At 46.6% G+C, this 14,019-nt stretch overlaps 1 protein-coding gene across 1 annotated transcript in view; it reads right to left on the reverse strand.

Moving 5' to 3' along the window:
- The window catches only part of LOC137803811 (PDZ domain-containing RING finger protein 4-like), a 46,705-nt gene extending 33,557 nt beyond the window's left edge, over nucleotides 1-13,148 (reverse strand). The window contains exon 1 of the mRNA XM_068602567.1: nucleotides 12,812-13,148. Coding sequence (XP_068458668.1) covers nucleotides 12,812-12,880 — 69 coding nt within the window. The 5' untranslated portion in view covers nucleotides 12,881-13,148. The remainder of the gene's footprint in view (nucleotides 1-12,811) is intronic.
- Between the last annotated feature and the right edge of the window lie 871 nt (nucleotides 13,149-14,019).

Raw genomic sequence — 14,019 nt, forward strand, 5'->3', positions numbered from 1 at the left:
TTTTTAGGATGTATAGGAGTTTGTATTTGACTTTCAAATTAGCCCACCTGTTCACCCGGCAGATACAGCATTCATTAATAAATATGCTGCTTTTGCAATTTTGCCAACACATGCTACAGCCAGAATGTGTCACTTCACAGATGAGAGAGCTCTTCCTCTCTCACCCAACATCAACATTTAAAGTCACCTCAGGCATTATGCACAAAGAGTTACATGGATTTTCATTTTACGAAGAATTTATCTTTGGATTACTAAAGGAAATGCCTAAACTTGCATGCCAGTCCTTCTCACCTTCTTGTATTTACAAGCCGAGCTCCATTCAAAGCGTAAACATCTACTTTATCCTGGAGGCCGCTGTGTATTAATGCTAAAGAAAATACATTCTACAAATATATTTTTGCCTTTTTTATATGACATCTGTATTCAAACAATGTTTCCTATTGAGACAGGAGGACTTGTCCTATTGTGAGCTCCAGCCTTAAGTGGCCATTTTCTGGGATAAGAAGACCTATATATCTTAGCGTCACCTGGGGCCCTCGCTGAGGTTTGGGCTGCGGTCGTGGAGACAAAGACGGCGAGGAAAACAGAACTCCCTCAGTGGTCTGACTGCCAAATTCACTCCTGTACAAAGAACAAGCAAGTGTGATAGCTTTTCCCCAAGCATCCAGGGTCTTTCCAGACTGTATGTTTCTTGAAATACAACTCTGTCCCCAGAGCAGGGAAATTTAGTGGAAAGCCGAAAGAGCATTATGCGACGCTTTTTGATACACACACACACACACACACACACACACACACACACTTGCATGCCCCCCCCCCCCCCCCCTCCAGACACACAAACACACAGAGGCATAATGTCAAGTGGGAGCTGGCTATCAGTTGGCTCCTTTTCTTCTTTTTTTTTTTTTTTTTTTACATTGTTCTGTCAGTTCCCTGATGAATAGCAGCCTTCAGGTAGAGGAAGCAGCCCATCCTGATCCCACCCCCTTCTGTCTCCATCTCGAAACATGGTCTTGTATTGATTAATTCAACAAACAGTCTAAAATGCACTCAGTGTCTAAAAACAGACATCCCCATATTGATTACCTTCGTGTTATTCCCTCCGGCTCCCTCAGTTCCAAAGGCCCGACGCCTCTGAGGAAAACCCTGTTTCCAAATCAAATTCCCTTAAACTGCAGTTACTTTAAAAAAAAACGATGACGGCGTCAGACCTTTTTATGCAACCATACACAGTGTATGTAACTTGCAGAAATCACAGACCTTGTTTACGGCTAAATAAAGCATAATTTGCCGCTGAGTGTGTTTGGCTGAAGCGAGCTTTGGGGCTTCACTGTGGTCCTTTGGCACTGATCAGTCACTGTCTGTTTTTTTTTTTTGAGGGAGCTCCCAGCGTGTCTGCGAGATGACAGCAGCCACTCCTTCACATTTGACAAGCGATGGAGAGAAACTGACATGGAACGATGACGCTCAGAGTTGGTGATACGCCAATGACACTAATAGACTACCACTCGGCGCTCCCCTGACATTATCCAGTCTCTGTCTTTCTTGATCTGTGTCTCTCTCGCTCACATCTCACCCCAGAGGGCTGCCGGATCAAGGGAAGGGTGAGTCTGCATTATCCACTTAGACTGAGATACATTCATAAACGGTTTGCCCACAGTTAGTTTGGCTTTTGCTTCTCCCACTTACCCAGGCCGAGGTGGCTCGACACCCTTCTCTGCAGCTCCATCCTGTAGTTCTTTCTGGGCTAACATGAAGTGTTCCTAAGCCAGATAGGATAAGTGCAGTAATCGTTCCAGCATGTGCTGGGTCTACCGGCTGTCTCCACCCAGATGGAGGTTCCAGACCAGTGCAAAAAAAAAAAAAAATCACAACAGATGTTATACTAAACAACCTCAACCAGCACTCTGTTGTCAATGGACAGAGATACGCACAACTGCTTCCACTGGGAATGAATGTGAATCATAAATTGCGATTTTTGTTGTTGTTGTTGTTGTTCTGTTGGGTTGGTCGGCGTAAACGGCCAGATTAAGAACGATTCAAACTCTGATTTGACCAAGACAGAAAAGAGTAACTTCACCCAGAAGGAAACAAAGGCAGGCTATTGATTGGAGCTACCAATGGGTTCACCAGAGACACATTATAAAGCAATGTTGGTATGAAGTTTGTTGTATCTTATTCTGGCAGTTAAAAACAATTCTTGGCAGGCAATTCCTTAAGAATGGAGACAAAATTGTAACACTTGGATGTTGTGATGAAATGACAATGCCTTATAAGGCTTAATTTTTCAGCTTTTCCCAACTAAATCTATGAGCGCAACTTCTCAGAACAAGGGGCAGAATAAGGCAGGTGGCCCCCTCCTCAGTGTGCCAGTCTGCCTGCAAGTGTTGAGGCTGTGAGGAAGGAGGTCTGACTGTGAGAGGATCTGGGTTGTGTGGGAGGTGCCGGGTTGACTGCAGTGCTGCGGGGGAGAAAACGCGGTCGCCATTCCAACCTCGCAGAGATCGCATCTTCTTTCTGCTGTGAACTTCTGCTAGCTGCTGTATCACAACAATGTGTTACGTTGTAAAAATAGTTTTTATTGAGATGTATAATATTTCTTTAAAAATGGCACTTTTATTTTGCATTATTCTGCAGCAAACATGGTTTATCTTATGGAGATTGACATTTTAACAAACTAACTGTATGAAACACTTCTTGGAAATCAATTGAACTCACAGACCCGCTTACTTCAAATTCTAATGCAACTGGACTCCTAAATTGATTTTGCAATCCAATTAAATTACATTTACACTGAGACGTCAACTGAAACTCAGCCTCCATTGATGCGCCATTGATTTCAATTGAGGGAGGCCAGAGTTTTTAAAAAGCCATTGTGATGCTCTCATTGCAAATGCAGCTCATTAAAAGCGGGGCTTTGGAACTGTGTCAGTGTGTCAGTGAGACGGCATCGGCAACATTAAAGCCACAGCGGAGCACGCCGCCGTAGACTTAAACACTTAGCCACATGGCAAACCGAAAACAGAAACCCCCCTCAAGCTTTATTTCCACAGCAATGGGCTTGTTGTCTGGATTTGTATTCTGGCTAATAACACCTGATATGGCTGCTCGTGTTTTCTTAGGATTCGTCACCGCGGCAGCTGCATTCACGGAGCTTCTTATCGCTTTTCCTCCCCAGAGCCCGGCTCTTTGAGCCGGGGAGCACCGAGGTGTGAGTGTGTGTCACCCTCCCCATCAAACTGCTGTCAGGCTGGGCTTATCATGGGAGCCACAGGGGGTGCCCACTGACCTGTGGAGTGACACCCAGCATGGCCGCCTCACCCGGGGTGTGGGGGGCTTTGTGTCACCCTGACACCCCCGGCCCCCACTATACCCCCCCACAACACACACACAGAGACTGATAGACTGATCTCCTGACCTGCTACAGCATCAGTCGCCCTCTCACACACAGACCTGTCACAGACGATCCACACCTAGTGAGCCAGCGCACAGAGGTTATATAGCAGAAAAATAAGAGCAATGTAAAAAAAAAAAAAAAGGTTGTGTAAAAGACAGACAAAAGAGTGGAAAGGGGTCGTCACTGAGGGTAGCCACCGCAAGAATTCAAGGCTTTGTCGCCTCTTTTTTTTATTGCCTATAGATCACACAGGCCGCCTCAGCCCCGACACCATCCTATTTCTCCAAATGTCAGCGGTGATATTGGAGCTGATATCTTGGCAGCTGGAGATGGAGGAGGGGTGGGGGCGGGGTGGGGGACTGGACGCTGAACACATTGGATCGAACAGATAAGAGAAAGCCCGTGTATTCTGTCAGGTCCTTCCTCATTTCACAGCGAAAAGAGGACCTTGTTGTTATCGCCGTCCGGGAAGCACCGGCAAAAATGCACAACTCTGACTCACTCGTAAACGAAGACAATACAGTGTTTATTTTGTGATGAGGCCCTCTACAGCTCAGCAATTGTTTATCCAGGAACAACTGAAAATAAACTAATTTTAATCACTTTCGAAGAATTTTGTGATTGAAAGATTCCAAGCTATTTTAAACTATCTAAATAACTTATGGATAGTTATCTTTCTTTGTCTCTGCCAACAAGTCAAGTTGAAGTTTACATCTACGCATGTCCAAAATGTCAGCAGTCTGTCAGGTTATCCTATTAGACGTGACATTGTCATGATTAGCATATACATTATTGAGTTATGGCTGAAAGCTCCACAGTGACCTTGACCTTTGACCACCAAATTCTAATCGGTTTATCCTTGACGAGGAAGACTAATATCCAATATGAGCCTGTCAGAGAACGCTGACAGAGAAAGGATAAATAAATTGCAAGAAAGTTGACAGTGAAAAACTCTTTAAATACTAGCGATGCTGTGACATTGGCAACAAAGCAAAACAACAACACAACTAACAGGATTTAAGTTTGTTATTTGCTTACTTCTGATTGTTGCAGGAAAATACTGAACATAACTTTTTCCAATAAGACCGACTGACATAACAAGTGAGAAGTGGACAGAAAAAGCATAAACATCTTCTCATGTGAAACAGTGTGTCGAAAAATAAAAAAGTTTCCATAGCTTTAAGTTACCGATCGCTCCACAGCTGTTAAGGTTTGCATGTATGTTTCAAGCTGAAGTTTCTTTCCCAGCATCCAATCCCCACTAATTGGGAGAAGGGAAGATGTGTTCTTGTGAATTGCAATAAATTAATGAGGGCCCTTCTGTCTGCCTAAACGCAGATAATCAGCTAAGAGGCACCCTGGATGCAGATGCACAACCCCCCGTGAGCGTCCCATAGCCCTTTGTTTTTACCAATGTTTGTAGTGGAAAAGCACAAGCTGTCAGGTCTGCTCTGACTCTACACACCAGAAACACACCCTCTCTCTCTCTCTCTCTCTCTCTCTCTCTCTCTCTCTCTCTCTCTCTCTCTCTCTCTCTCTCTGTCTGTATATCTCTTTCAAACATATACAGACAGAAGTTGAGAGCAGAACCTCTCGTAAAAGCGACCACATTCACACAGACACACATACACAGACACACACAGACTCTCTCTCTTTCTCACACACACACACACACACACACACGCACACACACACACACACACACACAAACCATATACACACAGACAGGCACACATGGCAATCACACTAAGATACAAACCTATTTAGGCAGGGCCACAGATACTCATGAGTGTACACACCCATATCTATTCACACATGCATACTCATATTTCCAATAAACGAGCATGCGTGCACACAGCAGTGATGGGTGTGTGTAAAGGGAATAAACTCGCTGCTTTGAAATGCATTATGTCTCGTTCTGAGTTATACAGAGGGCCACAAGTCACAGCTAATAACAATGGGGGCAGAAAAATATGACTCCTTTGTCCTTTGTTCACCGGCAGAGGTACGGTAAGAAACAAAAAGAAAGGGACAGAAAATATTTTTACATCCCCCCCAGCCACAGTAACATGCTGTTTCCCAGAATTTGACCCATACACACACACACACACACACGCACACACACGAGTCATCTTCCACCGGGTTCAATTCATTAACTAGAGGCTCTGGTTCACCAGGGATTGAGATACTCAGGCATGTAGTTCATTTTCTCCGTCGCTCCTCCAGTCTGATTGAAGTTGACGGCCTTTGATCTTGATTAGCATGTGAAAGCTAAAACATGCACTAAGACAAGGCTCGGCGTTACTCATGGATGACGCCATGCTGATGTCATCCTCATCCGCTAAAAGGGAGATTTACCCAAAGTGAGATTACTTTTATCCCAATGAGTTAATGAGGTGATGGAAATACATTTAAAAAAAAGAAAGGTGAATGAGTAGCTATAATGACCTCCAGGACTTTGTTTGCTTCTATAATTGGTTTCTTGTTTCTGCGCAGGTATATTAGATGATAACCTCCCATCACAGCCCTTGTCTGAACACCTCAGAACAGCAAACAAACACTTCTACATCCGACTCCCAGCAGTGATATGTAGAGAAATGTGTGCTCTGATGAGCAGCTTCAGTTCCCTCAGGAAAATGATGTGTCATGGTGTGTTTGTGCAGCTGTTACTTGGCGGTAGCTGTGAGCGCAAGACATCAGCACGGATGGAAGCGCAGGAGATAAAACAAATTGTGAAGAGCTATGTCCGTGTTGCGTTGGAGAGGCAGAAGCAGACGCGGGGGCTCGCAGACTTGATTTGAGGCTGAAAAGGTCAGCTGGCTTCTTATTGAGATAAGAAACAGATGAAAAGGAAAAGGTCAATTTATCATCTCCCTCCTAAATCCCTCCTGCTCCTCCACGGTGAGATTTAGTGGACTGACTGATAAAACTCATTGACTTCATGTCTCGTGGCAAACGTGGCATCACCTGCATCCGAGAAGTACAGCGCACACATCCGAGATGCGTGACCTGGATTTTTAACTCCCTTTTAACTTTCTCTGGTCTAAAACAACATTGTGTTTTCAAAAAAGAGAAGAAAAAATATCCGTTATACGCGGGCGGCCAAGCGACTGAATGTGTGATTCACACTACATTAGACTGTGAAATCTCCAGTTACTCAGCCAGTGTGAGGTTATGCAACGCTCTCTGCAGCGTCTTCAACCTGATAAGTATGGGAATAGCATTAGAAGCTGAGAGGGGGAGCTATAGAGTGAGGACAGAAATACTAATCCTTTGTAAACAGAGTAGAAAAAGATCATCTCAGCATATTAATATCTCAATTTCAGATGCTGGGAACCCTGAGACCGACAGCGGTGGAGCTCGCAGACACCCAAACATGGTTGGCTGACAGATCAGGCTAATAGTTGGAGGCTGTAGGATGAAGCAAAGAAAGGGCACTGGAACTGATGGTGGGTAATGGGGCTGACTCAGATATATGGTTCTCTATATTAGCAAGGCATGCAATTGATTTCTGGGTGCATGCATCCGTCCATCTGTCTGCCTATGCACCTGAAGAGATTTTCAGAAATATGGACCTTTGTATTGCATGGGAATTGCAAAAGCAGCCATTGAAAGCCCAGATTATATTTGGGGCTAATCTTTCCCAGGTGGACACAAGATAAATCAAGCAGCACATTGTGTCTCTCCTCCCCCCACCACTCTCTCTTCACTCCCATCAGTTTTGATGGTTAAGGGACATCCTTCAAAAAAACATAATGGAAAAATAAGATGGATGAGAGCATTTGTAGCTAACTGTCTGGAGATAGTGCTGAAGATGTGGTGGGGGATGAGCGCAAGGTTCGACGACATTGATGTCCCATCAAAGCCAAAACAGGCACACGGATGCCCATAGAGGTGAAGTGGGAGGTCTTCTGGTTCCAGAAGTATTATCTCCAGTGTAGATTCATATTTCAAAATAGGCCTGCAACTAACAATTCTTCACTATTATTTGATCTGACAGATTTTCAGATTCCCACCCACACACACTATTTCCTGAAGCCCAAAGAGATGCTTGGAAATGTCTCAAATGCCCAACAAACTTGACTGTTTATTATAAAAAATGATGATGATGAGTTGCAGTTGACTTTTTATAAGTATAAAAACAATAACTTTTTGTTGCACTGTGCCTTGAATGCAAAGATTAAGCAAAGTGCCGAAACACAATAAAAAACATGTGAGCAGAAGGCAAAAAGTGGGAGCATGTATATAAAACAGAGGATGGCCCAGAATGCTTCCTTGAGGAACACCATAATTACTATGACATAAATTACCTTCAAGCTTTGGTAGCGTTCCAACTCTAAGTCAACTTCCATTGTCTAAGCGGAAACATTAACTTTTATTTCCAGAGCCTGAGACATTCAAAATGACTCCTCTCCTACTTTACAACTCTTTAGACTAAATGCAAAATGAGTTCCCTAGCTTGCACAGATACCACAAACATACACTCTGCTAGCTTTGGGATGTGATGATCCATGCAGCCTGGTGAAGCCCGACAACCCTTTTTTCACAACGCCTGGCTCTCGTGATAGCTGCTCAACCTTTCCTTCGCTGCATATTCATTAGCAGCATGGCCGGTGGTGTCGCAGAAGCAGCAGCGAGTCGGATGTGTCCTCCTTAGACCTTCTCCGGTCCACAGGTTTCACATGTGGCTGCCACAACACAGAAGAACCCATCTTTCCCCCCCCCCGCTACAGGACCGAACCCCTGGGAATTTCAGATTTGCTTCACTTCACGTCCGTCTGTCTGTCCCGTTCCGTCAACCTGGTGACACTGCTCGCCATGGCATCGCGAAACTCTGAGGTTTCCATTACAGTGCCCTAATGGTTGCGCTCTGGAATTCATAAACACAGCTTTTCTGGTTTTATAGTTAGAATATTCACAAAGACAGTGTTTTTGTTTCCTGTAGAAATATGTGTGTGTGTGCGAGTGTCTCATTCATATGCATCAGCAAGTTATCAGGGACTGTTGTGCCTCATTGAGCTGGAAAGCAGCTTTCCATTTGTTTCTGAAAGGCAGTGGAGAGTGATTGTGTTTAATATAACTTATAAAACTGGTTATGGTGCTTTCAGGAAAAGCCAGGCTCATTGGAAAATGACTTAACAGGATAATGAAATGTCGAGCGTCTGTGCTCAATATATTACACAGCAGCATTAAGAGTAGCTGGCTGCTACTGTTACCTAGTGGTGGCTCATCATCAGCGCTAACCTGTGACACCTGGAGGAGTCTTTTTTTTCAGCCCGTTCTCATTCCCAGGGCTCTGTCACGCCCCTCAGCATCCCATACCGACGCACACGGCATCTTTTATTGTCCTTTTAAGACGCATCGGGGCTTTCAAGTTACATCTCCTCATTATAAGACGCTCAGAGAAGATGCTCCTGGAGTGCGACACAAAGGGTGTGAAGCGATCATCGAGAACATGCGAGTTGAAATTTTGTGTTTTTCGCATTCATGCGAGTGCTTGATCATCATTATCAGAGACCAAAGCCCTGCTCACGCTCGTCACAACCCCTATGTTTACGGGACAGCGTTGATCCAAGCTGCCACGTCTCCTCCTCCAACCAGGAGCAGCGCTTTGCCTCGCCGCTCTGCCGGTCTCCGCCGGGAAGACGACACAAAACCGCTGGAGGCCCAGGTGGTATCGCTGGAGGCAAGTGAGGCACGGGGAACCTGAACCAGGACTGATTGGGTCAGACTGTCAGACCTGTTGCAGTAAAATGAGGTTTCCTTAAGGGTGCTTGGAAACACTGGCACTTTCGTCCACAGGGACCACCAAGGAATGAAAGTTGCTATCTTTAAGTCAAGATACGTGCGTATAATCACGGAAAGGTACTTATTATTATTATAATTGATGCAGAAATATGTAAGATGCGATGAAATGTTGCAGCATACATCATTTTGATCATTCATATACTGTTGGGTTGCTTCGTCTCCTGTTGCAATGCGTTGGAAAAAAAGTCCAATAGTTCTCTCTGAAAAGTAGTTTCAGGAGTAGAAACCAAAATCGTACTGAAATACAGAACTTATTAAAGTTCCCCCATTGATTACACGGGTTCATGACCACATTATAGTGATAATACATAATTAGAATTATGTGCGTCAAACTGAGAAAAGGAAAGTTAGTAGATGACACGTTGGGAGCGACTGTCTGTGTCTGCGCTGCTCTTTTCTTCTTCTTCTGTTTTGATTGCAACCCCATTTGCCAAAAAGGCTTTTGTCAAAAGACAATGCAGCCCATTAATGCATAAACACACTTGCACACTGCAGAAATCTCACACGATGCGCATAACTCTGAGCTCCACCGCGCCGCACCACTCATCAACATCTGCCATCCTGCTAATTAGCCCCCCCCAAAAAAAGCCACACATCACTGGGCTTCAGCGGTGCACAGACAGTGCGTGACACTCACGAGGGGAGCGCGCGGACACAATGGGAATAATAAAGCTTTGCCAGATCACAGAGCGAATCTGCTACAGTATATGCTATTGTCTTCACACACACACAAAAAAAAGGCGGCCTGAGCGTCAGCCTGGTTGAGGATGCACGAGTCGGGTCGAGCGAAGCGTGAGAGCCTTTGAGTCTCGGGGTCAATAGGTTCAACGAGGTTTCATCCTCGTTGAGCAAAAATGAGAAGAAAAAAAAAAATCGTCCTACTTCTTCTCCTCCGCACAGAGGACAATCATTGGAAGGTTAAGTGGACCGGAATCCAGCAGAGAGCAGACTGGAGCAAAGGTTGAAACAAATGTAATCAGAGAGATCAGAGAAATACAAAAAGAAAGAATCATGCACAAAGGTATGTTCAGTAGTGGGAATAACAATAAGAAAGTGGGAGTTGGAGTGGGGGAGGGGGGGGGGAAAGGGCAAGGCGACAGGAAGATTCCCGCGTCCTGTTGTCCGGACAAGAAAGCCGATACCATGAATAAAAAATGTCAGCGCTGTGAGAAAGCTTCACAGGCCAGCGGAGAAAGGTGAGCACATTTCCATGCAGAACACTCGCGGCCGTGAGAACAGAGGGAACGCGCGGCATGGAGCGAGAGTGAGGGAGCCGGCAAAGTCATAAATCTCCCACAGCTAGTGGGGTCAGGCAGACGGAGAGAGTGTCAAAATTGTTCCTGAGTGTGAAGGGAAGGGGGAGGAAGGTGGCTAACCAACCACTGTGAATGACTCCGGCTCCTCGAATCAACCTGCCGCCAGGCCGGTCAGTCACGCTGTGACAACAGCAAACCACTTCTACCTCATCTGCATACAGCAACTCTGCATAATCAAGAGTAGAGGGGCACGTGTGTGCATTGGTGTGTCTCTATGTGTGTGTGTGTGTGTGGAGACAGACAGCAGAGAAAAAGATTGAGCGAGAACGAAAGAGAGAGAGAGAGAAAAAAAACAAAAACATGAAGCGATGGTGAGAGCTGAGCAAGCCGGACAGATGAGACAATATGTAAGAAAGAGGATTAGGATGCCGGCGGTGTGAGCGCGGCTTCCTGCTGTCACAACACACTTCTCCTGACCACAAAGACACGGCGACACACTTTTATAGCTGCAGGGAGAGCTCTGCTCCCTGGAGAAGATTCTTCTCCCCGTCACTCTCCCATCCTTGTTCATTTCTGTCAGTTGCGTTGCTGTTTTTATGCATTTGCTGAGCTGCTGCTGCTGCCGAGGGTGCACTGCTTGTTTTGTTTGTGTGAGAATAGCTGGTGTTCTGTGATGTACGCGTTGTGTTTATTTTATATTGATGGAACAGTATTTCAAACCCAAAAAGTCGACTTAATTACTTCCCTCCCTCCCTCTGTAGTCGACTCCCCGCATTAGTGGGATTTCACTTTTGCGCCTTTCCTTAATTTCCCCTTTCCCGAGCACTTTCTTTAACAACTGTATTTTTAACGGCTTACTCTCTATTCCCATCCCAGTCTTTATCTTCCATGCTCTGTATCCTCCCTGCCTTACCTCCCACAGCGGTGATCAGAAAGTAGGTGCTGATATTGCAGCTCCCTGCCTGAACCGGCTCAGTATATCAGTGGGTGGACAGACATGCCGGAGAGCCTCCTGTCAACGGTGAGTGTGCCCTGGAGACTGGCCCACTTGGCGGACACTGAGCCCCCCCCCCCCCCCCGCCTTGCTAAACCACGAGAAAAAGGAGTCGACGCTATTTCTTAACAACTGGTGCGGAGAGAGCCACAAAAGCCGAGATAAGCACCAAGACAGCACTATTTTTATGGTCCTCCTGAGGAGAGGCGGGCACTTTGGTGGCTACCTATTCATCTTCCGTGGTCTCTGGACAATGCTGTCTGTCTGCTAATATTAAACAGGCCATTAGTGAATGCAACCTCCTTTACTGCTGATCCGGAAGCTTGCGGCACGGCTTTCTCAGACCGTTCGCGCAGCCCCGTGTCTGACGGACATCGTCCACCGCCGGAGTTTGTCGGAGTCTCGAGTTGCGCGCGAGGTGACAGCTACAGGCAAGTGGATAACCCGAGCTAGTTCACCCCCCCCCCGCCTCCCCCCCCCACTTCCTCTCATCCCGTCTTTTCACAAGGGTAAAGAGACACATTTCACGTCTAATTAATGCACAGGATGGTTGTATAAAACGGCTAATGAGGCTGTGATCACAGTGGCGTGAAGGCAGGCGCTACTGGAAGGGACAGAGCACAGGAAAACAGAGCGCCACCTCACTTCCAGGAGACACTGAGCGTCACAGTTATTAGTCTGTCACAGGAACAAGGAGGCTGGGAGGGTGGAGGGGGTGGAGGTGCTGAGGAGGATGCTTGTTTATCTGCGTAGCCACAACTTGAGATGTTTCCCCCTTTGCCTTGTTATCTGCCGGCTGTAAAATATTCTGCAGTTGTGTCAGACAACCGACAAATCGTGAATGATTCGAAAAGTCTACAGAGTTGCCTGAATGCACGATGCCTTTGAGAAATGAGCTGACGACCATTGAGACCAAGCGTTCTCAGAGACGTTCAAACAAACCTGCCGGCGCAACACTGACCGGTGTCACAGTGACGCACGCCAGAAGTGCCGAAAAAGAAAACTTTGGATGACATGGCATCAGTTGAGGACTCACAAGTTGGCAAAAAACACGTCGCGTGAAATATTTCATGTCCTGGCTATTTCATGCAAGCTTTCAGGGGTTTCAATGGGCTGAACGCAATCTACTCTCGAAGCAAGTGCTAATTACTTGAAACACATCTGTTGGGGAGCAAAAAGCATCGCTCTCCATAATGCTGCCTCACTTTCATTCTGAGTATTCATCCCGAAAATTGAGGCACCTCTTTCCAAAAACAAGCAGCAGCAGCAGCACAGCTCGCATCATGAATCACACGCACGCACATACACACACACACACACACAATCGATGCCAGAGTCGGCCGTGCCTCCGCTCACCTGTGCAATCTCATACAGCAGCTTGTAGTGTTCCTCTCGCTTCTGTAAAGTGCACAGATTGCAGCCCATTATAGTCGATGTGGAAACGCCAGGCGTCCAATTCTCCCCAGGTGGTGGTGGTGGTGGTGGTGGTGGTGGTGGTACGGACACAGGGGGGTCACCCTCCACGCCGGAGCGCTGGTTCTCATCAGTCACTCCTTTAAGCAAGCATCTCTTTCAGGCATCCCATTCACACACACACACACACACACACACACACACACAAGCGGACGGAAACAGACCCTCGGCTCAAAAGGGGGACAGAGAGCTCCAGCTGAGTCTGACAGATGAAGGTTCAGAGAGGAGACCGGCGTGGCAGCAGCAGCAGCAGCAGCAGCAGCAGCAGCAGCAGCTTCAGGCAGTGGCGCAAGTGGCAGCAGCATCGGCCGGCGTGTGTCTCCGCTCTCCCAAGCTCCCTCGATCTCGCAGACTCCAAAACGCACACATGCACACACTCGCACGCCGGAGTTGTGACTCTCTGCTCGCGGAGACACTCCCCCCTCCGCCCCCCCCCCTTTTTTCTTTTTTCTTCTTCCCCTCCCCGGTGTGGGCTCGCATGACGACGCTGTTACCAGCTCATGAATAATGAGGGAGCGCGCGGCGATATTCATGAGGGGGGCGGGAGCAGGGGAGGGCACGGACCGGAGAGGGAGGAGTGAGTGAGAGCAGGAGCGCCGGTTCATTAAAACTGAGGCACAGTTGCACAATATGCTCCTTTGTGTGAGGAGCGTAGACGGGGCTGACTGAGCTGAGGCGACACACACACGCACACACACACACACACACACACACACACACTGTGGGGCTGTGGAGGTTTTCAAAAGGCTCATGGGTAATCTGCCTGAATCTGAGGCTATTCAGAGTATTCATCTGCTTCATGAGTGGAGGATGTGTTGTGTTTATTTCTAAAGGAAGTAAGGAAGCACATTGGTGGAGGAGAGAGGTGGATGGCATCACAGCCAGGGCTGCACGACGTGACGAGAAGATGTGGTCACTGATGAACAGCGCGATAAAGATGTTACTTAAAGAGATGATGAAGTCTACTCAGGTCTGTCTTTCTGCTGCTTTCAGTTTACTGCCAAGATCATGTATTTTATTAAACATTGAACCGGACAAAAAAGGCACTCGTAATAAAAAAGAAAAAGAAGGTTGTTACATTTGAAAGTGCC

The sequence above is a fragment of the Clinocottus analis genome, unplaced genomic scaffold, assembly GCF_023055335.1.
Source record: "Clinocottus analis isolate CAN_PGR_092001 unplaced genomic scaffold, fCliAna1.0.p SCAF_6, whole genome shotgun sequence".
In the NCBI taxonomy this organism is placed as follows: domain Eukaryota; kingdom Metazoa; phylum Chordata; class Actinopteri; order Perciformes; family Cottidae; genus Clinocottus; species Clinocottus analis.